General features: G+C 38.2%; 2 protein-coding genes across 3 annotated transcripts; both read left to right on the top strand.

The window, feature by feature from the left end:
* The first annotated feature begins 15 nt into the window (after positions 1-15).
* BBS5 (Bardet-Biedl syndrome 5) lies at positions 16-12,503 on the top strand. 2 transcript variants are annotated; one of them, XM_050899925.1, is made up of 12 exons: positions 16-77; positions 1,732-1,814; positions 2,671-2,736; positions 4,582-4,631; positions 5,318-5,445; positions 6,404-6,539; positions 7,550-7,645; positions 8,175-8,237; positions 9,087-9,221; positions 9,336-9,419; positions 11,111-11,134; positions 11,250-12,503. In XM_050899925.1, the coding sequence occupies exons 1-12, from the start codon at positions 16-18 to the stop codon at positions 11,349-11,351; spliced, it is 1,029 nt and encodes a 342-aa protein (XP_050755882.1). In that variant the 3' UTR covers positions 11,352-12,503. The 2 variants fall into 2 exon arrangements, with proteins under 2 accessions (XP_050755882.1, XP_050755883.1); XM_050899926.1 differs by lacking the exon at positions 16-77 and adding an exon at positions 109-163.
* A 1,599-nt stretch (positions 12,504-14,102) lies between these two features.
* On the top strand, positions 14,103-23,707 carry KLHL41 (kelch like family member 41). The gene is made up of 6 exons (XM_050899876.1): positions 14,103-15,227; positions 17,968-18,125; positions 18,218-18,325; positions 19,122-19,307; positions 21,107-21,253; positions 22,706-23,707. The coding sequence occupies exons 1-6, from the start codon at positions 14,118-14,120 to the stop codon at positions 22,815-22,817; spliced, it is 1,821 nt and encodes a 606-aa protein (XP_050755833.1). The 5' UTR covers positions 14,103-14,117; the 3' UTR covers positions 22,818-23,707.
* The last annotated feature ends 2,291 nt before the right edge of the window (positions 23,708-25,998 follow it).

The following is a 25,998-nucleotide window of genomic DNA, read 5'->3' as shown; positions in this document are numbered from 1 at the left end:
CCGCGGTCGGCAGGCATGAGCGCGGTGCTGGATGTGCTGTGGGAGGACAGGGATGTCCGCTTCGACATCTCCCCGCAGTGAGTGTCGTTGCCCTGCCCTCCCCTTACAGCAGGGCTCTCGGAGCCGGCCGGCGTATGTCAGTAGGCTGAGCGGCGTCTCTCAAGTAGGCTGAGCGCGGCCGCCATTAGTGGCGCGGTGGATGCTGGGAGCCTTCCCAGTGTGGCGGCGCGGGGGGGGAGAGTGTTTTCCTGGCAGGGCGGGAAAAGGCTTGTGTGGCCGTTGAGACTCAGGCGGGCTGGCTGAGGAGTTTTTGGTAGGTGGAGTCTAGTCACCATTTCCAATCTATAAAAGGGGAAAAAAAAAAAAAAAGGTTGCACACTGAAGGATTGAGGGAAGGGTGTTCTTTTCCCAGCCGCCTGTAGCGTTACCTGGCGCTGATAAGTAAAACAAACTTAAGGTGTGTGTCTGAGGGGACGGTACCAGTCACTGGTAACAAGGACTCGGTGTCCCTGCCGTGGTGGTGGCAGCCTGAGCTCACGGAAACGGGCGGTGGCTGTGCAGCCTCTGAGGGGCCAGAGCTGAAGGGTTGTCACGTACATCCTCGTGGAGGCAGTGCTTCCTCACTCCTGTGGGTCTTGACCTCTGATGAGCTGTCAGCCTTATCAGAGACATAAAACTTATGCTCTGGTTTCTGGGCAAAACCCTGCATAGCTTTTGTAATATGGAGCTACAGATTAGCAGCTGGTTGGTGATGATTTTGGAGGTGGAGGCTGAAAGTGTACTATCATGCTTCATCTCCCTCCTACTCAGTTGACCCTACTGAGAACACCCCTTGTCCCTCAAGACATGCTGCCTGCAGTAATTTTAGAAACGTGAAATTGTATCTTGGATGTTTAAGCAGTTATGTCTTACTTTCTTGTGGAATTGTCATGTAGACAGAGCCTGCTTCCATATTTTCTTTAATGCTAATGTTACTGTTCTTGCTACCTCCTGTCTAATATCTTTTGTGCTGTTCTGGTGATGTATTGTTGAGTCCATACCTAGTGTTTTGATCCTGATCTCCAGTAGTATCTCATGGAATTCCCCTCCTGATAATCATTTTGTTTCTGTCATGCCAATACACTGAGGAGTTTTGGCTGCTTTACACAATGCAATTAAAATACAGCAAAATTTCACACTACCTCTGTTTTATGTAATTAAGTGGTTAGACCTATTAAATCAAGCAAAAAACAAAAAAAAACCAAAACCACACTCTTTGTGGTAAATTTAGCAGAGCATTTCACTTGTCAGTATACATCTGATATTTCCTTTGGTGGCATCTATTCTTTCCTGAGCCTAGCTCCACTCCTTATGACCTAAAAGTACAGCAAGAGGCAACAAACTCTATCCATTAAAAATTATGTGAATGCAACTTTTTTGCTTTTCCCTCCCATTTTCACACGCTTTCTCCCTATTTTGGGGTATAGTTTGCTTGGTCACACTTGCTACATAATTATTTATTTACTGTTATAATTTAATAATAAAGGTATTAATATTTTTCGTATGCCAGATGTAGTGATAACAATTTCAGATCTATAATGTTGATTTGTGTGTGTGTGTGCATATGTAGATTTTTCATTTTACGATGCACTAAAGGAAAGTGAAGTGGGGAAATAGGAATGGCCGCCTTTTGGAGGATAAATCTAATCTATTTTTCATTAGGTAATTTTTTTCTTCTTTTTTTTCTTTTAGACAAATGAAAATGAGACCTGGAGAGGTCCTTATAGACTGCTTAGAGTCTGTTGAAGATACCAAAGGAAACAATGGAGACAGAGGTAACTGCATACTCAAGGAAATTGTAAACTTTCTAATATTTAACCTGTATAGGTTCATGAAAGTCCTGTTTGGTTTCCATTAAACTCACTATCAATGGTCTGTTGCAGAAAATAGATCCTGCCTATTTCACAGATCTGTCTCCCCTTGGAGTATTTTCAAATAGGATCTCTTGTTCAAAGTTATAGGAAAGTGATAATCTTGTCTCAAAATTTGTTTAGAATTGAAAGCCTTGTAAGAATAATCCATTTATAAACATTGTGGTGATCTTTTGCTGTAATCCTGTTTAATGCTTAGTTTTTCCTAACCTGTTTTAAACTGAATCGGTAAGGAATATATATATAGTGTGCAAGGGCATGAAGCTACCAGCATGCTGAGATGACCCTTCCTGGGGTTGGATGTGCTGCTGTACAGGGTACAGAGTCGAAGAAATTTGCATGTGACATAGAGGGGTGAGGTTATTCATGAAGACAGCTGCGATAGTTAACTCAGTGCCTTCCCCTTCTCCTCCCCAGAGCAGTTCTGCACTGATTGTGTCTCCGCATTTTTACCATAGGCAGGTGGATGTGAAATCAGTAACTGTTCTTGGTTTGGTTTTGAGGAATACTGATATATATTAGAGGTTGTTTCATTTGTTCCTTGCTGGATTTTCTCTCCTAGCATTCAAAAAAAAAAAAAAAAAAAAAAAGTGTTTAGTGATTTTTCTGCTGGGGTGTCCTGCGCTTTTCTTCTTTTTCCTATCAAGGGAAAGGAATATTCTGGTGTGTCAAAACTAGAGGTAACTATGTACCACAGAATGGAACATTTAATTTAATGGAAGCCTTTCAGATTAAAAATATCTATACTCTTTATTTCCAGGTAGACTGCTTGTAACAAATTTGCGGATTGTTTGGCGCTCATTGTCATTGCCCAGAGTCAATCTCTGTAAGTATCATCTCCTGTTAAACAACTGCAAATTTTGTATTTCCTTTATGGTGGCATGCTATTCTTTCACAGTAGTATTGATTACAGTACAGAATAGTAAAGTATAGTTCTGATGTTCTGTAAAGTCTGAAACGGTTACTAATGAACCTATTTGTAATATAGGAACTGTTATAATAATTCATAGCAAAATATTAATATTCCATTTTAATTTCTCAGAATAGAAGTTGAAGAGCACTTCAGACGTATTTTTCATTTGGCCTCTGTGGGATTAATTCATTTTTCTAGAAAGAAACAAAAGTTCAAGTTTCTTCACACTTTCCTTTACTTGTACCTCTTGTTGCCATCTGTTTATTCACATTCTGTATTGTCCTACAGTTTTTATTCCCCACAAGTACCTGCCTTTCCAAATTTACTATTGTAAGTTCTGAATAAGCTTCTAATTTTAACGTATGAGTAGCTAGCAGGTCTACTCATATTTAATTTAATTTGCTGAAAGAGGGGCAGGATGCACTTACTTTGTACCCAAATTATTTCCAGTGCTCAGTTCCCAATAGCCAGTCAATATCGAAAATCTGTATTCTGTTCGTAACATATATAAACTTATGCCCTCTCCCTGCTTGCTCTTCTGCATTTGCTATCTCATACATGCATACGCATACAAGTGCGCGCACACACACTGCTACTTTTATATGTATTTATAAAATAAAAAATTGTTTGCTTGTGTATTTAAGTTTTAGAATAGACCTTTTTAGAGGAGATCACAAAGAAACTTATGGAGTGGTTTAGCCTTATAGAAGCTCAAGGAAGTCTAACTTATGGCTTTTAGAGTTTAAAATACTCTCTAGCTTTCAAGATAATGCATTATTTCTTACATTAAGGGAATATACAGACAAAAAATAAATATTTATTGGATGCCATTTTTGACCATTGCTGTTTCTTTTAAATTTAGAAAATGTCTCAAGCAACCTAGGAGATAGTCTTTTTCTGGTATTTTCATAAGTACTAATTCTGTAAAGACTGAATATTCTTATGTACGTCTGCCACATCTAAGCTTTTGGAGAAGGAGAATCTTTCCAAAGCAAATTCTAGTTCTCCTTTGATTTTTTTTTTTTTTTTTTTTTTTTTTTGGAACCTGGCTGTGCTACTACTGGTACCAGTAGCAGGATTGTCATTGACATTCAGATTTAGCCCAGTACCATTTTAGTGCATCCGTTTGTTTTAGGAAGAACAGCTTAGATTGTTTCTGTTTTTATTTTGTATCAGAGCATTACTGTAGAAGAGGCAAAGTGAAACTGATAACTGTTTTTTCCTCTTCTTTTTCTTTCTTCTCCAGTTATATATAGTTAGCTCTTCTTCTACGAAGTATTATATTGATGTAGAAAGTTTTATTTGTAAGGGTAAAATTTACAGGCAACATCATGATGAAACAGACCTTCTTGAGGCAACAGTCAAATGCTGAAACAAGGGAAATTCTGCTTAGACATTAGGAGAAAAAATGTTCACAGTGATAGCAGTCAAACAGTGGAACAGGCTCCCAGAGTGGTTGTGGAATCTCCTTCTTTGGAAATATTCAGAACTCAATTGGACAGTACCCCGAGCAGCCAGATGGAGCTGGTCCTGCTTTGAGAAGAGCATTGGACCAGACAACCTCCCAAGGTCCTTTCCAGCTTAAATTAGTCTTTGATTTTGTGATGAGGGCCCAGACCATTAACCACAATGTGTAATTCTCACAAATAGCATCCAAAGCTGTGCTACAAAATTCAATATTGTACTTTGTAATTTTGACTATTAACTTTTCTTGTTCTCAAAACTGTTCTTTTTTTTTTTTCCTCCCCTAACTTTTAGCTGTTGGTTACAACTGCATTGTAAATATAACTACAAGAACTGCCAACTCAGTAAGTTTCAAAAAATACTTTTTAAAATAAGAAAAGAAGCTGTAATTCATTGTTTATACTTATTGCACTATATCAACAATAATCTGAAAGTTTACTTGCAAGAACAGTAATAGAATAGTAACGGTAGTTTAGTTTTACAAGTTGAGAGAGTTTTACATTTCTATAGCAGTGTGTTTTTAGTTAGTTTCCTAAGGCAGTAAAACTCATGTAATCACACTGTTTGGGATTCTTCTCCCCTCTAGGTTGCATATGTTGGCTCATTGTGTCTAAATTTAACAAAGGTCTAGAGAAGTATTAATTTTGTGCAAGAAAGCTCTCAAATACATAGCCTGAATTACATGCAACTGTGAAGCCATTTGTTTGGTTTGCAGCAAAGAACTAGCAGGGAGATTATGTAGGTTCCCTGGGCAGCCACATGGTAACAAAGCGAAAAATACTGTTTCAGTCAAGATACTGCAAATGTATAGCAGGCAGGGTTCATTAGTTCTACTGTTGATGGAACTGCTAGTTTCTCCAAAAAACCTGAGTTCACTTGAAGACAGCAGTAGATCAGTGGTAGAATCAGGGTTACACCTTCAGATACACTATTTAGAACAAGAATTTAGAAAATATGTCAAGATTATTTATTGCCTGTACGGTCAAGCTACTATATTGTCAAAATGTTAAATTTCATTTTTTCCTTACAGAAATTACGAGGGCAGACAGAAGCTCTGTATATATTGACTAAATGCAACAATACACGGTTTGAGTTCATATTTACCAATGTTGTCCCCGGGAGTCCCAGGCTCTTCACTTCAGTTATTGCTGTACACAGGTAGCGTACTTAAAATAGTGTTTGTTCATTTACAAAATTCAGTGAATCAAATATGTGGGATTACTACTGCTGATGGACCGAGTATATAACTGCCCATATTTAACATTCAGAAAACTTCCCCAAAAGAGGAGAATACAATCTCTGGAAGGAAGGCAGAGAATGATCACAAATTCTAGTAGATAACTGTGCATAATGAAAATTAATGTGTATTAATACCAGTCATTGATCACAGTTTATACACCTTGTGTGTATAAACTATCTGAACAAATAAAAGTACAAAAGAGCTAATTTCAGTGTGCATTTCCTATCTATAATTTCTGTCTATAATCATTTACTGTAATTTTGGACCACATAATGGAAATGAAGAGTTAAATCCTGGTCAAAACTCTAAATGACTACAAAACGGTGGATGTTTCCCATCTAAAGATAAGTCATCTGAATGAATGTGTGCATAATACATTACCATAGGTTTCTATTTAAGAGCTGTGGAATACTGACGTACATATATTGGATGTTTGTGACTTAACCAGCACTGAAAAATAAAGGATTCTTGATGTCCTTACTATGTATAACATGAGACCCAGAAGACTTATGCTTTGCAATAGAGGCTGGGAGATGACTATCTTAAGGAAAAGAAAGAAATAGTATACACATGAACAATACAGGAGATCAAAACGGATGTCAAAAAAACCTTTTTAAGTTTAAAGATAACTTCATTAAGGAAAGCTGAAATATAATGGTTTACATTGATGAAGTTTAAATAGTACTCTCATTTTTGTGCAACGTGGTGATAAGACAAGTTGAAAATATACAACATTTCATATTGGTGCTAAAACAAACAGTAAAGATAATAGAAAACACTGAAATGTTTTCTGAAATACACTGAAATACACTAAATGTTTCTGAAAAACACTGAAATACACTAGAAATGGTAACATGTATTTTTTGTTTTTTGCAGAGCTTATGAAACTTCTAAAATGTATCGTGATCTGAAGCTGAGAAGTGCGTTGATTCAAAACAAGCAACTGAGACTATTACCACAAGAACAAATATATGATAAAATCAATGGAGTTTGGAATTTATCAAGTGACCAGGTATAGTGAAAAACGAGACTACGTTGACTACAGCAAAGTTAAAATGTTTTGGCTTTCATCTAGCATTTGTACTACGATAATTTTGTAACCTCAAAGGAATTACCTTTAATTCGGTTCATCAGCTGATGCATGCAGAGAAGCTGATCCCATATATTTGCTACTCAGTACAACAAAGTCTCTTTTTGGCAACGTGAAGTCTGCGTGACTTGGCTAATATGCAAGGAACTAGATATACAATTCTTGTTAAAAAGATATATTTATGAGTCTAAAGCTCTGTATCATACTGAAAGACAATCATGTTGTCTCCAAAGTGCTCTGCTGAATATTTGTATGTTTACGTGCAGCTTTGACTACAGTGTAAGACTATATTGTCTTTTGATTACTGGAAATTGAAAATATTGGAATAGTAATCTATGTCTTAAAACATGGAAAAATAAAGACTTTAAGGAAAAAATAGAAAACATATCTATTATTTTACAGGGCATTAGTTGCAAGGATTTACCAGAGCCATGAAACAAAATGGGAGCTGTTATTTCTGTCTGTGCAATTTTAGTCCAGAAGGGAAATAGGATCCATCCTGACAAGCTAAAAAGTTCTTTCCTCTACGTTCCCTGGGCGCACATCTCCACAATTGCCTAAGTTTAACCCACATGCCATTATACTTACGCTATACGCCAATTCCAGATCTGTACAGTTAAGAACACTCTCAGATGCTTCATGTACTCCCATGAGATCTGCTGTGCTGTGATTTGATCCTGCTTTGCTGCAGTAATAGGTACTCCCAGCTATTTTCACCACTTGGGTGCTGTGTCCTTTAAAGATTGGATCTTGCTTCCTTGCAATCAGTAGAAGCATTTCAGCTGGTTTTGGTGGGAAAGAATCAGGCTTTTATTGAATTAAATACGAAGCTGTATCCTGCTTGTGTTTAAATGGATAGCAGTAATCATCGTGTTTGGAAAAAAGGCTCTATACTTCAAAGCAGTTCTAACATTCTACCTTTTCTTTAATAGGGAAATTTGGGAACATTTTTTATTACTAATGTGAGAATAGTTTGGCATGCAAATATGAATGACAGCTTTAATGTCAGCATACCATATCTACAAATTGTAAGTATCTTAAAACAATCATTTTCAAAATTAAATGGCGTAAGTTCAAGTCTTCAGTTAAAACTCCCAGCTCACCAAAATGAGTATTTCATGTCCCACAGTCAGGGAGGAATTTAGTCTTACCAGCATCAACCACAGGGTAGATTTTTTTTTTTTTCTGTCCAGATTAATTGGGGGCTTTCATGGGCAGGTATGGATGTTGAAAATGGCTTGTATTTCCAATTTTCAAACTATTTACTATGGTGCTTCATGCCACCTACATACACTGGGATTAATGATCTGTGAACCTGATGTTCCGAAATGAACTGTTACCACTGTTACCACTTCTGATAAAAACACTTTTTCATGAGGTTCAGGGGTTCAGATTTGTAATGGTAAATGGGAGGGAATGCTGGTAGCCAAGCTTCCAGAACCAGTAATTGTAATTAGTACGGTGTAAAAAAAAAGAAAAAAAAAAAAAAAAAAAGGCAGATTTTTATCAAGTAATTCCAAAATTTTTAACAAACATTTTTTACCTCTTTATCATTAGCGTTCAATAAAAATAAGAGACTCAAAGTTTGGCTTGGCGCTTGTGATAGAGAGTTCTCAGCAGGTAAGAAGCTTTAATAGCCTTTTTTCATTGGTTACATTTTTATATATAATAGTTCTCTAATTCTGAAATGTTACAGGGCTACTTTTAAGGTACTTAGAGTGTTTCTTCTGTGTGGCCTTTTGAACACAACTTTAAAAAAGTCCTCTTTACACTGCTTAAAATGTCTGTATGTTAAGGGCAATATGGCTATTGTGAATTATGGTTTCTCTAAGTGAAGCAACAATAGGCCAGCATGACTAGTTAAAATAAAGTAAAATAACTGTTAAAAACAATGTCTTCTGACAGATTATCTTTGGGATCTAATTACTTCTGTACTTAATTAAGACCACTATTTTTTAGCTTTTTCACTTGTGTATCTGTTTTGCTGTAAGAGACAGAATTATTTTTCTTCAATTTGACCTTAATCAGAAATGCTTTTAATGGTGATTTTTTTTTTTAAAGTTTAACTCACTTTATTTACTGTATCTGAAAGCTTCTTTAATAACAACATCAAGATCTAACAGACTATACATTTGCTGAGTAGCTAGGAATAAATCATTAGTATCACTTCTGAATTTCTCCTACCCTTGTTTGCTTTTGTTTTTCTGTGTAAGAACTTTGTTCCCCATTTATATAATGGGCTAACAGTTAAAAGCTTATTTACCGCATAGAGAAACATTGTCATTGTTTTTATTTCACCCATGGTTTACGTGGCAGAATGAAAATAAGATAATACCAAAATACAGATAATGTTTTATCAGCAAACTGAAATTTGCTATCATTAAACTGCATGTCCCTATCAAGGCGAAAAAGTTGTTTAAATAATAAGCAACACTAATAAATATGTCTTCTTTTTTCTCTGGTATATAGAGTGGAGGATATGTACTTGGTTTTAAAATAGACCCTGTGGAGAAACTACAGGAGGCAGTGAAAGAAATTAATTCACTTCACAGAGTTTATTCAGCTAACCCTATATTTGGAGTGGATTATGAAATGGAAGAAAAGGTACTCCACTCATTTATTTTACATTAGATACAATATTGTATTAACAGCAATAATAAAAATATATTAAATGCATTAGATATGTCAATTTACTTACTTCAGTGTTTTAATTTGCAGCCTCAACCTCTTGAAGACCTAACAGTGGAGCAGGTTCAAGATGATGTGGAAATAGAATCTGATGAACATACAGATGCTTTTGTGGTAAGCTGCTCCACAGAAAACTAAAAAATAAAATAATTCTTGTTTGGTTATTCAAATGTAAGCAATGTACAGCTGTAATCTTCTATTAAAGATAAGGTACAACTGAACTTTCTATATTTAAGACACGCTTACACGCCTTGTATTCAAAATCCTGATTACTACAGGAATTTATTCTGTGTATGGATTTTTAACTTAAAAACAAACTATTATTCAAAATAAATACTAGTAGACATTTAAAGTAATAGTTGTGTGTAGTTTCTCAACACATTAAGATCAGGAATAGCTTGAAAACCAGCAGTATAATATAATCAAATACATTATATTAAAACAAGTCTTCCTTCTCTTGGAGCAGATTAGTAGATGGCAATATCTGTACGCTCAACATTCATCTAAGATTCAAACTTGAAAGATTTTTAGAAAGGCAGCAATAATTTTGAGTCACTCCTGACAACCTTTGTACTCCTGACCATACCAGTTTAGAAAACTATTAGTATCTGTCTCCCAGTATTTCAGGAAAATTTACTTTTAAATGCATTGGGTTGCTTGATGACCTTCTTTCTAGGAATTTCCAAATTTACTGTGCAACCCAAGAACACCTGACTGCATGATTGCCTGCACAGGTAGACTGCACATGTTTTCAAGTGCTAGCCTTGACACATTGACAATTGACAAGTTTTCTTAATTTATCTCTGAAATTTGGTAAATCAGCAATGCTAGCACCAATCTTATTTCCACCTTCTTTTCTTTTGCTGTCATTTACTGATGCAGATACGCTCTTATCTCTTCCCTTACCTCTTTTTTCCTCACTTTTTGCCTTTTTTTCTTTCCATTTTTGCACATTTTTATTCAGTCTTCAACCTTGTTGAAGACCTACCTTTTCCTTAAAGGTAGATTCTGTTTGCTCTGTTGATGCCTTTGTCACCCCAATTAAATAACTGTGCTTTGCATATTCTAAAACAAAAACTGGAAGCTGTAAATGATGAGAAGGTGGTTGCTATAGGAGACATAGATCGTCCAGGACCCAAAGAGCGGCTCCACACCAATATTCCATGACACTTGACAACTGCAGTGCTCTTCTGTAGAGTCTTGTATAGCTTGAGACCCAGCTGGGCAGGAAAATGCTTTCTTTGCTGCCCCTAACCAGTCCATAGGGGCAGCTGAAGCAAGATCAGGCTCTTTTTGGTAAATATGAAGATCTAGAATTTGGTTAATTCTTCAGTTATTCTGTGTTTGTTTCTTAGATTGAGTGTGATGTTAACTGAATTTTTATATTACTTATACATTTTAAGTTAGTTTTTGAAATTGAATAATAAACCCTGCTGCGTGTGAGGCACAAAATGCTAAGATGCTGTCAGTTTGCCTTCATATTAGTATTTTATTCCCTACAAAGCATTTGTCAGTGTAACAAATGTAATACGAAAATTTTACCATTTAAAAATCTTTGTTTGTTATGATGGAAAATTCAAAGATTGGTATTTAATGAAAAATAACATAATCACCAACTCTTGTTGGAACCCTTTTGTAAATTATTTCAACATAGAAAAAACTCTGATCTTGTTTACAAAACAAAAATAAAACCCATACAGACTGGTTTATTGAAGAAAATTGACCGCAAGGAATTATTAGCAGATTTGGTTTTAGGCTTTTTTTTTCCCCCAATGTTGCGAATTCTTCTTTTCTTTCTTTTGCAGGCTTACTTTGCTGATGAAAACAAGGTAAGAACATCTTTTTTCATACTATCAAATTCATGTTCTTAAAGTGGCATAATAAAATTAAAAAGTACCTTCTGCTTTATTTTATTTTCCCTCATATCTGATGCGCTCAAAAAAGCAACATGATCGGGAGCCTGTTTTTTCAGAAGAACTAGGACTTGCAATAGAGAAGCTAAAGGACGGATTCACACTCCAGGGACTCTGGGAAGTAATGACCTGATTTAGGTTGGCACGCGTTTGTTTCCTAAGCAAGGAAAGACTCTCGTTTCTCACTGGGCTTGTGAGATGTGTAGAAGATAATTTAGAAATACCAGAGTAGCAGAAAATGAACATGCCAAAGCTAAGAGCAGGGAAATATTAGCTAATATACCCTCAGGATATGTCATAAAGGAAAGATTATTCAAAATCCTCGTATGTGTAAAAGCTTTGTATTTATTACATTGTTTCTGTAAGTAGTGGGAGGACAACCAATATCTAATATAAGAAGGGGCAGGGCCCCAGCTGTTGGTGGAAGCCCCGCCCCCTGCAGGTAGTCACATGTTCCACAAGCCCCAGAAGTCCCGCCCTTCCTCTGGTCACATGGTGTAAGGACTCGAGAAGTCCCTGCTCTCAGTCTGTCAGGCTACAAGGACCTGGAAGTCCCTCTCCACTACGTGCATGGTGGCTGCCGTTTTACTTCAGCAGCCATTATGTAAAATGTCATACCTCACCTTTTCATACAGTTTGTGATTGGCTGACTGCAGGTTTTGACGCACTCATACCCCAGGTGTTGTCAGGCATGTGATTGGCAGGACTAGCCATCCCATCCTGCTTCCCCCAGGAGGGTGTCAAAGCAGGAAGCCCCCTGCCCTAACAACACAGGGCCTGCCATGGTGTTTCAGCCACCATTTTATGGAAAGTAGCCAGCATTTTTTTTACAACTTCATGACCCATGTGTTTACATACTGCCCTGTGATTGGCTGCCAGGACCAGCCACTGCCTGCCATTTTACATGGAAGTATGTCAGAAAAGGAAGCCTCCTCTTCCTACGTACATGGATACCACCGTTTGAGATAGGGCAGTGTGTGGCATTTAAATTGAGCATCAAACTATAGTATTCATGTATTTATACACAGTGATGTACTTTCCATAATGATTATATCTAAATCAAATTTCCATAACTTGTTTAATGTTGTGCAACATGGAAATATCATCATATGCAGAACATTTTGTATCTAGGCATATTGGCTGTGTCATTGCAGCGGTGCTGTGTTACTGACAACTTTGACAAAAAGCAATACTGTTCCAAATATTAGTTTTCATGTCTCATAGTTTTGTTAAATGTTCAGCACATATCATTCCAGGTACTTCATTGTAATCCAGATAGCCTCGTACTGGTTTTTCTTTTTTTTTTTTTTTTTTTTTTGGCTACAGCCCTTTTTTTAAGGAATCATCTAGAAGAAAGTGCACACACAAATAGCTTCTGTGTCTGAGTCATTAGACCTTTACGATGTTATGTGTTAGAGAGAAATGAGTCATTTATTGTTTAAAGGAAGATGCAGCTGTTACGTTTTCTAGTGAGATAAGACCTCTGCGCTATTTTCTATAAGTGGAAAAAGTCAAATGAGCTCTCCTCTCAGCTGTTCTTTTAGCAGCTGACCATTACAGTAAAGTAACTGTGGTGTGAATATAATTGTGGTGTTTGTAGAAAATCTTTCAAGGTATATATTTTAATGAAATACTGCGTATATTGAAAAGGAATCATGATTTCAATAAACTTTGATAATGCTATACCTCGTTGTAGGTCTTGCATTCAAATAGTTGTGTTTTGATCCTGTTTCCGTTACATTCAAAGAACATTTTACCATATGGGTAAAAAGCATTCTCTATATGGGCAAAATATATCAGGGTACATTAAACAACTTAAAATTTCAAATTTGTTTTGGATCTGTATTACCACCTTTAATAAAAATCTAAATGTTCGCAGTCTAAATTGTGAAACCTTCACTATATGCATAATTTTTCTAAATTTACATTCACTTTTCAAACTACTTGCCTGATTTGGGGCGCTTTTAGGTTAAATTCAGGGGGGTTTAGGTTTTTTAAATTACACATCCATTAAATAATAGGATGGATTACATATTTTTCATTCTCTGTTCTACCTTTCCTATGTACTGTTTTCAGTTTAGTTTAACAGCAGTTAACGCCCTTTCTAGTACAGTCAAATTTAAAAGGATTGATAATGTCTACAGATTACCTGAAATGAAGAATGGTTTTATTAAAGGGGGGTGGAGGCTTAATTTTAAATTGTTTTTGAAAGCAGAACTTTACCTGAATAATGTATATTTTATGTCTAAACAGTAGGGTTTTGTTTACAAAGAAATACAACCAAGTGGATATTAAGAAGCTCAAAATGAATCTCAAAGTCTTATTATCAATATCTGAAGAAATTGCAGATGTGATATGGGTATGTAAAAAAATAGAGCATAGATAATTGATGCAAAGTTCTGGAGTTTTTTAATATCTTTATGACTGCAGCAATGAGATGTATTAAGCAACTCTGAAAAAGTGAACACTATTTGCAGCTGACAGCTTGATTAATAATATTTCTATTTCAGAATATATGGTAACGTGTATTTACGTTCTTGCTCATAGCTGTCTCACTGAGGGTCAGATTCTGCTGTCCTTACTCATGTCAAATAATTTCTTACATTGCACGTAATCTCATTGATTCAATGTGGAGAATGATGGCAAAACCTGACCATAGTGACTAAAAGCAACAGTTGCTTCTTTCAGTCTCTGACAGCTGCGAGAGCAACTTTTTTTCCAAACCATCCATCCTAAATTCCAACCTGTACGAGTATGTACCTATATTTAGCTAGCGAGATTAAGTTGCAGAGGCTTCAGGCAGGGCAAAGCACATTGGTCTGCCTTTTTTACAGACAGACCTTTGGGCAGACAACAGCTAAAGCTTTCTGCTCCCTCCCCTTTCCCAAGTATTTGCAAAATGGATTCCCAAAGGGAACTCACTGAAGAGCTCAGACTTTACCAATCCACCCTTCTTCAGGATGGCCTCAAGGAACTCCTCGAAGAGAAAAAGTTTATAGATTGCTCTCTAAAAGCTGGTGACAGAAGCCTGCCTTGCCACAGATTGATTCTGTCGGCATGTAGCCCTTATTTTCGTGAGTATTTCTTGTCCGAGCAAAATGAAGAGAAAAAGAGGGAGGTAGTTCTAGATAACGTTGACCCCAACATCCTGGATATGATTGTCAAATACCTTTATTCAGCAAGTATTGATCTTAATGATTCTAACGTGCAAGATATTTTTGCTTTGGCCAGTCGCTTTCAGATCCCTTCTGTATTCACTGTGTGCGTCTCCTATCTTCAGAAGAGGCTTGCTGTTGGTAACTGTCTGGCCATCCTTCGGTTAGGTCTTCTGCTTGATTGCCCAAGACTTGCATTTTCTGCCCGTGATTTTGTCTCAGATCATTTTGTGCAGATCTGCAAAGAAGAGGACTTCATGCAGCTTGCCCCGCATGAACTTATCTCAGTTATTTCACCTGACAGCTTAAACGTAGAGAAGGAAGAACTGGTATTTGAAGCAGTAATGAGATGGGTCCGAACAGACAAGGAGAACAGAGTAAAGAGCCTGGGGGAAATTTTTGACTGCATACGTTTTCGTCTTATGCCAGAAAAATATTTCAAAGAACATGTTGAGAAGGATGATATAATTAAAAGCAACTCAGACCTTCAGAAAAAAGTAAAGATTATTAAGGATGCTTTTGCTGGAAAACTGCCTGACTCTAGCAAAAGTACAGAAAAGTCAACCAAAGGGGAGGTGAATGGCGATGTAGGAGATGAAGATTTACTGCCTGGCTACCTAAATGACCTGCCCAGGCACGGCATGTTTGTCAAAGACCTAATTCTTCTGGTTAATGACACTGCTGCAGTGGCTTATGATCCTCTTGAAAACGAATGCTACTTAGCAGCCCTGGCAGAACAGATTCCCAGAAATCATTCCAGTATAGTCACCAAACAAAATCAGGTCTACGTTGTTGGAGGACTGTATGTGGAAGAGGAGAACAAGGATCAGCCTTTCCAGTCATACTTCTTCCAGGTATAAGCTTTATAATTGTTGATGCAATAATAGGTGCTTATAAGAGTTACTGAAAAGTATTCTGAGTCTGTGCGAGTGAGTTGTCTAGTCTCTCTGTATGGTCGATGGGGAGAAGTATCTGTAGAGAGCTGTTCCTGTCTCAGAGAGATAAAGGAAACCAAAGGACTTGCATCTTCTCTTTCAAGATCAAGCCCCTGGTGAGATCTCAGAAAAGATTAAAAGGATTAGTATGTTATATCTAGGCACCAGCTTTCATTGTTTAAGGCCCAGATTTTTCATGGTACAGATGCCTAAATTTAAGCCTAATAATATTTTTGTAAAATACCTTTTGTGAATTTCTGTTAACTTCCATGAAAGTTGAGTGCTTAGCTGCTCTAGCTTTCTTTTTTTGCATCTGAAATATTTTTATGACAGCAGTAATGAGCATATTTTAAATGCCACTTCTGTCACTAAAATTCCAGAAGTCCTTTTGTCACATCTACGCTTGAAAACGTAAAGGCATTCTAAAATACGTAATTTAGAGGTAGAAGGTTGTTTTCTTGGCAAACTGTCAATGTCAGTACACTAAATACCATGTTTCAACCGAGAGCGTAATTTTCTCTCTTTGTAAATCTGTGTAAATATAAGGCCGATTAATACAAACTGTAACTTCCACAACATGTTTCAGAAAAATTAGCAAAAATACAATTTGGCATGCTTGCACCATAAACTAATTCTGTTGTGTTTTTAGCTACCTGGCTACATGCTTTGGGGGATATTTAAACTACCTCATGATGAATTATGCAATATGCTGCTGGCCATGTCCTGTCTGTAGGCACATTGGCCTAAAAGAGTGAAAGTAGGTCCGGTTTCAATATGAAATAAAGCAGAGTGATAAGCAGGGATAGAATTTTAAAGCCTTCAGATATTAAAAAATGCAAATATTAAGTGTTCATAGGAGTATGGCTCACTGATTTCACACACAATGAGAGTTGGCTTCAGGCATTTGTTATGAGAGGGAAGCCTTAGTTTGCTAGAGAGGGATTAGCACTGTTTCGTTTCCTTACGTAGGTGTAAAACACTAATCACTGAAGTGCAAAGCTTGTTACAGAAATATTCTTCTAATAGAAATGATGTGTTGATGTCATAATGTATATAATCCAGAATTGAATAGTCTAAGTCTCAGGCTACTAGAAAGGTGCCTCTGAAAAACTAAACCTCAAGACTGATATTAAAAATTGATGAAGTTTTCAGAATCCTACTTTATATGTCTACCTCCATTTCCTGAAATCCTGCTCTCTCACTTGTCATCTTTAAGCTTGCTTGCTGCTGCTACTGCCTATAGTTAAAATACTTGTCTGCATTACCCATGTGGCTATTGTTCCCTCTAAAATGTTAATGTGGTGCCAAACCAATTTTCACTTACTCATCTCCCTTTCTCCACCAGTGAAGCACCTGTTGCCATTTTATTTGGTAGCTAGCAACCCAGGAGAAAACAAGGCTGCCACTGGCTCAAAAATGCATGACTGGTTTATGCCCTATCATCAGTAGATAAGTCATCCTGAAGACTGATTCACTAAGCATGCTGTGATCTGTGATGGGTACATCTTCTCCTCATTACGCCACCCAGGTCCAGCTACTGGGGCAATCCATGTCCATGAACTAAATTCCACTGTTGCAATAAAACTTCCTGTCCAATAGGGGTGGTCTGTCAAGTTTGGGAGAGGCATTTTAGCATGGCGACCTCGACTGTGGAACATACTTCTGGAAAAAGGATGTCACTGAGCTAAACCCAGATCTGGTTACTTTGACTGAACTTTCTCTTGCTTTCCATCAAATGCCTTTACACTCATGCAAACTCACATTTTACCTTCCCTTCCTGTACCTCGTGAAGCAAATCTCTATGCAATAGAAGAGAGAAATTTTTTTTTTTTAATGTTAGAGAGCATTCAGGTTCAATTGTAAGTTCTCAGATCAAAACAAAAATTAAGCACCACAGATGTAGGAAAATACTGTTTTGTTTTGTTTGTTTGTTTTTTCTTCTGTCCTCCTGCTGCTTCTCCTTAGGTGTTTTCAGCATACTGGATGTGAATTGAGACAGCCGCAGGAGTACTTCAGTAGGGATGACATCAATATTATTGCCAATGGAGCTGCACTGCCTGCCTTTTTTGCTTAGGAGTGAAGTCGTTATTCATTGTGCCTTCAGAGATCTCAGGAGCTTTTGAGGGTATTTGTGATGAAGCACCACCTCTTTTGCTCTAGGGATTGCAGAAGAAACAACTGTGCCATTTGCTCTGTGATATTTCCTGATCATTAAGAGGAACAGTGTGAGGATGTCTGGCATCTCTCATTGTAGCGATGAGCACGACCAGCTAAATGTATAGGTGTGGAATGGCAGAGTGTCTGCTCCCTTCAGGCAGGAAGAACAACAACTTGTTCTTTCCAACATGTGCTAGGGAACCCAGAGAGTGAGGGACCTTTAAACAAGGAAGAAGAGCTTAATAAAGAGGCAAAGAAACTCTGTGAGGATGAGTGAGGGCGAGCAGATGCAGAGCGAGCTGTGTGGCATTCACCATGAAGCATGGGTGGGTCGAAGTCATCATTCATTAGCTGCACTGAGGGAAGGGTAGGCTGTTCGGGCAAGCGGAGGAGCTGTTGAGAGACACTGAGTGCTATTAGATTAATTTTGTGAAACAATGCTCGTTGTGTGGATTTTTACTATTTGCCTTTCCTAACGCTTCCTGTTCTGATGCTCTTTCAGCTGGATAGCATCGCTGGTGAGTGGGTTGCCCTTCCTCCACTGCCGTCAGCCAGGTGTCTCTTCGGGCTGGGAGAGTCAGACAACAAGATCTATGTAATTGCAGGCAAGGACCTTCGCACTGAGGAGTCTCTAGATTCAGTATTGTGCTATGATCCTGTGTATGTTTAAAATTTAATTATGCCCACTGAGGACATGTAAATAGCCCATTGTTAGCTGAAAGAGCCTGACGGTGATACTCTTCTTGTTCCAGGGCAATGAAATGGGGTGAGATCAAAAAACTACCCATCAAAGTATATGGCCATGCTACTATCTCAAACAATGGATTGATATATTGTCTTGGTGGAAAAACTGATGATAAGTGAGTCTCTAAGTCTTTTCATGACAATTTATAACATTATTTGCTTGGTCCTTTATAGATTATATGTCCTCACACTCAGAAATCAGGGTTTCCCTTTTTTACATCTCTGGATTGAGGTTGCTAACAATTTGGCAGAGGGGAACACATTCTGGCATATAGGATATCTTCTTCATGGTAAGGTAAAATTGCATATGAATTGTAATCTCAACTAGTTATTTTAATGACTGTACTTATTTCCAAGGCAAATTTTACCTACATTGCAGACACATTAGTAATACATAGCTATGAAGACCCTCACTGAAAGTATTTTTTCCTTCCAGATAGAAATGCTTAGGTGTCATGGAATTACTGTGTCAGTTTTTCCAATTTGCTGACCTGTGATGCCTGTTATACCTTAATGGGTATATCATTACAAAAATCAAAGTTATCACATCTAAGATCCAAGCTTGTCAAATCAGCCAAAAGAGCAGCATAATCTTTCTTTTATAACCTTTGTCATACATTCCTCCACAAACCCATCTGAATAGAACACGCTGGGAAAGGATGTTGTCTTTCTCCTGTCAGGTACAGTGAAATTGCTGCCCTGTGTAAGCAGCATTTAACATATGATTTAGTTCTATGGATGTGATTAGTGCTTTGTAGACATGCAGATTCCCAGATTAGATACAAGAAAGGATCTCATGGAGAGGAAAGAGGTGTTATACATAAACCCACACAATCCACCTCAACTAGGTCTCACTTGGAACAAGCCAAAAGTTCATTAGAAATGATCACAGGTTCTCTTTTTCCTCCCCAGGAAATGCACTAATAGACTGTTTGTGTACAATCCCAAGAAAGGAGATTGGAGAGACCTGGCTCCAATGAAAGTGGCTCGCTCGATGTTTGGAACGGCTATCCATAAGGGCAAGATTGTCATTGCAGGTGGTGTCACTGAAGAAGGCCTTACCGCATCTGTTGAAGCTTTTGACCTGACCACCAATAAGTGAGTGCAATATTCAAGCTGTTCTTAAGCAAGTGTTTTATTATCTAGGCTTTTAGGAGCTCTGAGATGAGAGTCACAAAGGTGTTCAGGTGCCTGTACTCCCACTGAGTCACTTGCTCTACATCCACATCTTTAGCAACAGCAGCAGCAGCAGCCTGAAGAGCCCGTATCTCTGGCCATTTTTCCTGCCCCCACGTGCATTTTCTATGCTAGCACAGCTACACTGTGAACATGATCAAGAGCTCATGTAGCGAAAATAACCCACCCTCAGTTTTTTTGGTTTTTTTTTTTTAAATCTGATTACTTTCCCGATTTAGTTGACCACACAGCCACATAAACAGGTGTGCTGGCATAATAGGGGAGAAGTGGGAGAGATGGGCAAGGGCTGCGCAATCTAGTTGAAACAGCACTGGCACTAAACATGAAACCCCAGCAAGAGAAATCAGGTGCCTGAACAGGACTAGCTGAATGTCCTTTGAGTATGTGGCCTTGTGATGTTTTGCTGTTCACTTGTCACAGCAAATACCATTTACCACTAGTTAGTGACAGGCAGATAATTCTGCTTATTTATTTAATATGAAAACTCCAGAAAGACTTTCAAGTGCATGCTCTGAAATACTGTAAAGAAAAAGTTATGACAAAAGAGAGTAAAAGTCATACCTGGAATTAGCTCACGTATTTGCTCCAGATACTTTCCAATGTTATTGCTCACAGCCAGAATCTTTTGCAGTCAGCATCCCTCAAATGTTTATGATTTTCCAGGAGTTTATACCCTCTGTATCTGTGTCTTTCTACTCTTAATTTTCCTTTTTGTTACTTTTGTTACCTTTCCTTCCTATCATCTTATTTACAAACTTTCATTTAAAATAATATCAGTAAAGCTTTATGATGATAGCTCAAACTTGTAAGTGGTCCTGGATGCACCTTTATTTTATTAATAAGCACTTCTATGTAATATATAAACACATTTGGCTGTGCTGTCTTCACTGACAGGTGGCATTGCAGCCATCAACCTCACAACAAAAGCTTTAACTTAAATGTATGCTATGCCAAAGAGCTTATAAAATTTAACAATACAACGTGAATTATGCAAGAAGTAATTCTATGAGGGAACTTTGAACTTTACACCTTCTATAGAAAGCAAAGGTCATTTTGTTACCATGATGTTTGGCACATTCTTCTCTTCCATTGTTCAGAGACACGTGCAGCTTGTGGTCTGAAAACTCTGCCGGTTCTTGTCTTGGTTCACTCTGTTTTGTTACAGTCAAGTCACAAAAGCGAGACAAATTAGCCTATTAGTTTTGATGTTGACATTATCCAGAAGTGGGATGTCTGTATGTTTTGCGTTCATAGGTGTGAATTGGCAGAAAATCTGAAGGTATGCTAATGAGCTCCAGTGACTTTTTTTTTTAAACTCAAATTACTATGTCAATGCCACTTGAAATGAATATGCATTTTGGAAACTATAGGGAAAAAATGAGAGTAGCTGGGGAACAATACATCTGTATAAAGCATATTACTGATGATGGGACCAAGCGACCTGTAAGAAGTGGTCTCTGGGAAGAGATGTCATCACGGTGTAATTCCTTCACTTAAGACTTGCAGGAAGTCCCCGTGGGGATGGAGACATTGAAACTCACTGCTGATAAATCTCCGAATTTTTTCCTTTTACTAAACCATTCACTCAAGCGGTCCTTGGTACCTGAATTTATGCTGCCCAGAGGTGTATTTTAGTGCATTCAGTTTAGAATATTTCTCATGTGTTTGTTTGACTTTTATTTTTTTCTTTTCATCCTTAGGTGGGAGATTATGCCTGAATTTCCCCAAGAGAGAAGTTCCGTCAGTTTAGTCGCCTTAAGCGGAGCTTTGTATGCTATTGGAGGCTTTGCAATGATTCAGCTTGAATCTAAAGAATTTGCACCCAGTGAAGTCACGGACATATGGAAGTAAGTTTAATTTTAATCACACTTTCCTGGTGGAAAGCCATATCTAAAATTGAGGTTTGTAGACCCTGGAGGGTAAAATTAGTTTTCTGTTTAACTCCGGAAATGAACCATAGCACAGGTTGTAAAGCACATGTTGACAGATGGAAATGTTTGTCAGAAAGTAACAAATATGAGACTTGGACCTACTAATAATTTGAACAGTCTGAGTCATGATCTTCAGACTCTCTTACTCTTTAAAAGGAGTAAGTTGCCATATCTCTTGGCAGGTTTAGCCTTGTAAGTGTACCATAAAAACATCCTCTGTTTCGTGACATTCTTGTGCAGAAAAGCCTGTATACACAGAGGTTTGTACATACTCATGTGTTAATAGGTGTCCTGGTTTCGGCTAGGACAGAGTTAATTTTCTTCCTAGTAGCTGGTATAGTGCTGTGTTTTGGATTTAGTAGGAAAATAACGTTGATAACACACTGATGTTTTTAGTTGTTGCTAAGTAGTGTTTATACTAAGTCAAGGATTTTTCAGCTTCTCGTGCCCAGCCAGCAAGAAGGCTGGAGGGGCACAAGAAGCTGGGAGGGGACACCGCCAGGACAGCTGACCCAAACTGGCCAAAGAGGCCATTCCATACCATATGACATCATGCCCAGTATATAAACTGGGGGAGCTGGCTGGGAGGGGGATCGTGGCTCGGGAACTAACTGGGCATCGGTCTACGAGTGGTGAGCAATTGCATTGTGCACCACTTGCTTTGTATAGTTTAATTCTTTTAGTATTGCTATTGTCATATTATTATTATCATTATCATTGTTTTTCATTCCTTTCTGTCCTATTAAACTGTCTTTATCTCAACTCACGAGTTTTTTTTCCTGATTCTCTCCCCCATTCCAGGGGTGGGGGGGCAGTGAGCGAGCGGCTGTGTGGTGCTTAGCTGCCGGCTGGGGTTAAACCACGACATAGGCAAATGAGTAATTGTTCCAAGAGAATCAGAAATCCCTATCTCCTAGATTTTTTTTTTTTTTAATCTAAATCACGGTAGCAGTGATGAAACATCACATCTCTGCGGTGACTCTTCAGTTGCTAAGGTAAATTCAGGAGTTTTAACTGGCAGAAGGACAGGAAGGATACCCAGAAAAACCACCTTTATATGTAAGAATCTGAAGGAATTCAGAAGGCATACTTAAGACAAGGAGGAAGCTTTTATAGGAGTCATTAAAGTATGACACAGGCCAGCAACAAGCTTTAGGGACCAGGAAAAGGACAACTCGCATGCGCAAGAACATCTTTCTGTTCTGTTCTGTTCTAGAGGACAAAGGCAGCCTTTTGTGGCATCCCTCAGCACATGGTTGCTACAAGCCTTTGCAACATGTGGACTATCTTCCTTTTCATGTATGTGTGATGAAGCATCAAACTCAAATTTTAAGAAGCCATGTTCTGACCTTATTTTGTTAATTGCAGGTATGATGATGAAAAGAAGGAATGGATTGGCATCCTGAAAGAGATCCGATATGCTACTGGAGCCTCCTCCCTGGCTACACGCTTAAACCTCTTCAAATTATCAAAACTGTAAACAAAATGCTGGAAAATGTGATAGGGGGAGGGAGTTTCAATAGGCTCTTTGGTTTTGTTGCATGAAAATGTCCTCAAATTGTACAGAGTTTTGTAGCAGCATACTAGTTATACTGTTAACTGTTAAACAGTTCATCTGTCTGTCCAAGTCTTAAGATATTTACTAGCTAACCAACAACTGAATTTTTGCCAATGTTTAAAATCCTGAAGAATTCTAATTAACATTGATTAGAATAAATGAAGATTTCAGAGAGAACTCCATTTTTCACTCTGTGAAATTGCCAGTAAAACTAGTTAGGCTTCCTTACACTCAGACAATCCAGGATATTGGTGGCTTATCCTCCAAACAATGCCCATGAATTGTTAACTAGTAGGTAGCTAATTTTATTCTAACTGGCTGTTTGTACAGCCTGATTTCCCCCTTCAGCAACGTATGTAAATCCTGCGTTCAGCCATATCTTGAAAATATTTTCATTAGAGCCTTCTAAAAATAATTTAGCCTGGAATTGAAGCGCATATTGAAAACAAAAGTGGCCTAATACTATGTGGCCTAAGAAATGCCAATCATGTCAGCCAAAGCTGTACTAGTAGCCAGATGCGAGGAAAGAGAGAGTAGGTCACAAGGTTAATAGCTCTACTGTTTCACCTACTATGTTTAGGCTTCTGGCAACCAGGATTTTCCACTTTTTTATGCTTTTATATTTATTTCGAAAGCAAGTATTTTATGGAAGTTTTTCTCAGAGATCTGAGGCCATGAACAAGCATTCATGAAAAAGTCCTAGAAGAATTGATAAGCAGCAGATTCCTACGGCAGAGAGGACTTTTCCATCTAATAAAGAATTGATGCATTTTGATGTTGAAACTTTTAACAATTAAACTTCGTTTTTAAAACTATAAAAGTATCACTTGATGGTGTCTCTTTCAGTGATCAGCTCATCATCACTATCATATTGACAGGACACAGACTTCTTAGTACAGCCTTTGCCCAAAACAGAGCACTCAGTTTTCTTAAAGCAGAGCATGCCCACCATTTTTATAGAGTATCTCTTCAAAGGATTTCTCCATTGAGTAAAGAGGGTGTCATAAATCTAAAGGATGTGATAAATCTAAATGTAATTACAACTGATGTAGCAGGAAAACTGGAAAAGCAGCCCACCACACCTGACTGAATAGCAATTCCAACTATCAAATGACCCCTGCATTGCCTTCCTAGGAGACAGAAGTAAACAATATGGCAAAGGCACACCCATCATAGCTCATTTCAGTATGTTACTGTACACCAGTACTTATCTGTGGGACATCGCTTCTGTTTTCCCCTTTAGTACCCAAATCTTCAGCTGTTCTTAGCATCTTTTCATTGGCTCCAGTTAAATCACTGGTTTACACCAGCCCATCTGCTCTAACACTTGCTGATTTAATTTAGAAAGAATGACTGTAAAGGATCAAAAGCAGCACATTTTTCTGAAATACTCTTATATTTTGCTTTTCTCAGATACCCTTTCTGAATCCACTCATAGCAAGTTTTAATCCTCTTCCCATTGTGCATACTTGTAACTTTATCCATACGTGACTTGAAGATACCTGGCTTGGCACAGAGTGACTGCTGGATACCTGAAAAGCAGGGTTCAGCTCAAACACATGACCACCCATGACTGCTCACTTCAGCTACAGCCACTGCCACCTTTCTTACACTCCAAGGTCGCTACTTGAAGGCTGTCTGTACAGGCAAGAGCGCTCTGACTTGTCGCCCACCTTCTGCGATCCTAGCCTATATTTATGATTGTCTTCTCCATTTTATACAAAAGAGAATGTGCACGTCGTCTTTCTATGTGCTGTGCCTTCAATGACATTTCCTCAAAGCACTTGTCTTCTACGTCTTGGAGCCCTTGTCCGTTTGATACCACAAGCAGACAACCATCTAGTAGTTTTTTCAGTCATCCCACAAACGTGAGGGCTGCCTCAGGAGGAAAGCACCTTGCAGCTTAGATCAGTTCTGTTGGTTTTTCCTGGCTTTTCAGTAGTGTCCTGATTTGTATTCTGTCAATAAAAATTTCTTCTTCTACTACTGAGTAGTAAAAAAAAAAGTGACAGCCAGGTGCATAACGGTCAATTCAGAAATGCAGCTGCTTACCTCTGCCAGGTTTCAAAGGAAGTGATAAAAAGAATGTCTTTTGCTTCTACCATAAAAGGCAAGAAAACACACACATTGTGTGTGTGAGCTAGATAGGCACAGCTAGCAGTCGTCATGAGGTAATGGCAGCTGTAGTCACAACATGGCTGCCTCTGAAAATGGGCTGATTTGCAGAAGTATGACCACTCTGCAGTTACTGCTCTAAAATGAACATTCTCCTGGCTGTTCCACTTTTTCCTTCTACATCTCAGTATCTTATGCCTCCTGACACAAACCCTGGCTGAGCATGATCACAGGAAGCCTGGTAACTGGCAGATGGTTTTCAAACATGATAAATAAACCAGCAATGTTTTTCACTACCAGTAACCAAGGTGGTTGTCACCCTCTGAAGACTTTTCTTGGTCTTGATTCTCGGTTTCAATTTTCAGCCTAATTTTGCTCTTTTGTACACTGTCTTATTTACAGAACAGGCAGGTTAGATGGTTTGTCTAATTTTGTTCTATTTCTATTAGCAAGAGCTAGTCCAATGCATAATGCCGTAATAATACATTTCATGAATTATCCAGTTGCTAGTAAGTGCCTATGTCTGACATAAGCATTATTTTCTCCTTATCTTGTATAACTCTTTCAGGTATCCCTTCCAAGTTGCATTTAACTGGAGTACAGGTGTTTCAAGGGTCTGGGTGCCTGCCAGACCCCTAGAACTAGTCTGTCTCTTAAGTATGTGAAGGTGTTCCAGAAGGCTCAAGCCATACTTCTTCTGCACACGCCACATCACAGGGTAGGAGAAGCAGCTGGAGGTTCCTCAGCGCACAACACCCTCCCCCGACACAGTCACCCACAGTACCTCTGTTCTGGAAGATGGAAACAGAACGGCTGTAATAGCAGTCCTATTCTTAGTAAACCTCCATTTCAGTTTCTTGGTTTCACAGTACAGATACTGTTTGATCCCTATTGCTCATTCTGTCACATGCTGGAGGACAGACATAGTTTCCAGTAGATGTGCTGCCTCCTCTCTCACAGTCAAGAGTATTTCCAACTTTTTCTTTGG

Source organism: Gymnogyps californianus, chromosome 7, assembly GCF_018139145.2.
Source record: "Gymnogyps californianus isolate 813 chromosome 7, ASM1813914v2, whole genome shotgun sequence".
Taxonomy (NCBI): Eukaryota; Metazoa; Chordata; class Aves; order Accipitriformes; family Cathartidae; genus Gymnogyps; species Gymnogyps californianus.
This window is presented reverse-complemented; position numbering and strand designations above follow the sequence as displayed.

Bases quoted from the DNA above. Each gene is read 5' to 3' on its own strand.
- BBS5 (XM_050899925.1), top strand. From the start codon at position 16: ATGAGCGCGGTGCTGGATGTGCTGTGGGAGGACAGGGATGTCCGCTTC. The intron at 1,815-2,670 runs GTAACTGCATAC...CTTTATTTCCAG, and splicing joins AGGAAACAATGGAGACAGAG to GTAGACTGCTTGTAACAAAT. The intron at 4,632-5,317 runs GTAAGTTTCAAA...TTTTCCTTACAG, and splicing joins CTACAAGAACTGCCAACTCA to AAATTACGAGGGCAGACAGA.
- KLHL41 (XM_050899876.1), top strand. From the start codon at position 14,118: ATGGATTCCCAAAGGGAACTCACTGAAGAGCTCAGACTTTACCAATCC. The intron at 18,326-19,121 runs GTGAGTCTCTAA...TTTCCTCCCCAG, and splicing joins GGTGGAAAAACTGATGATAA to GAAATGCACTAATAGACTGT. The intron at 21,254-22,705 runs GTAAGTTTAATT...TGTTAATTGCAG, and splicing joins GAAGTCACGGACATATGGAA to GTATGATGATGAAAAGAAGG.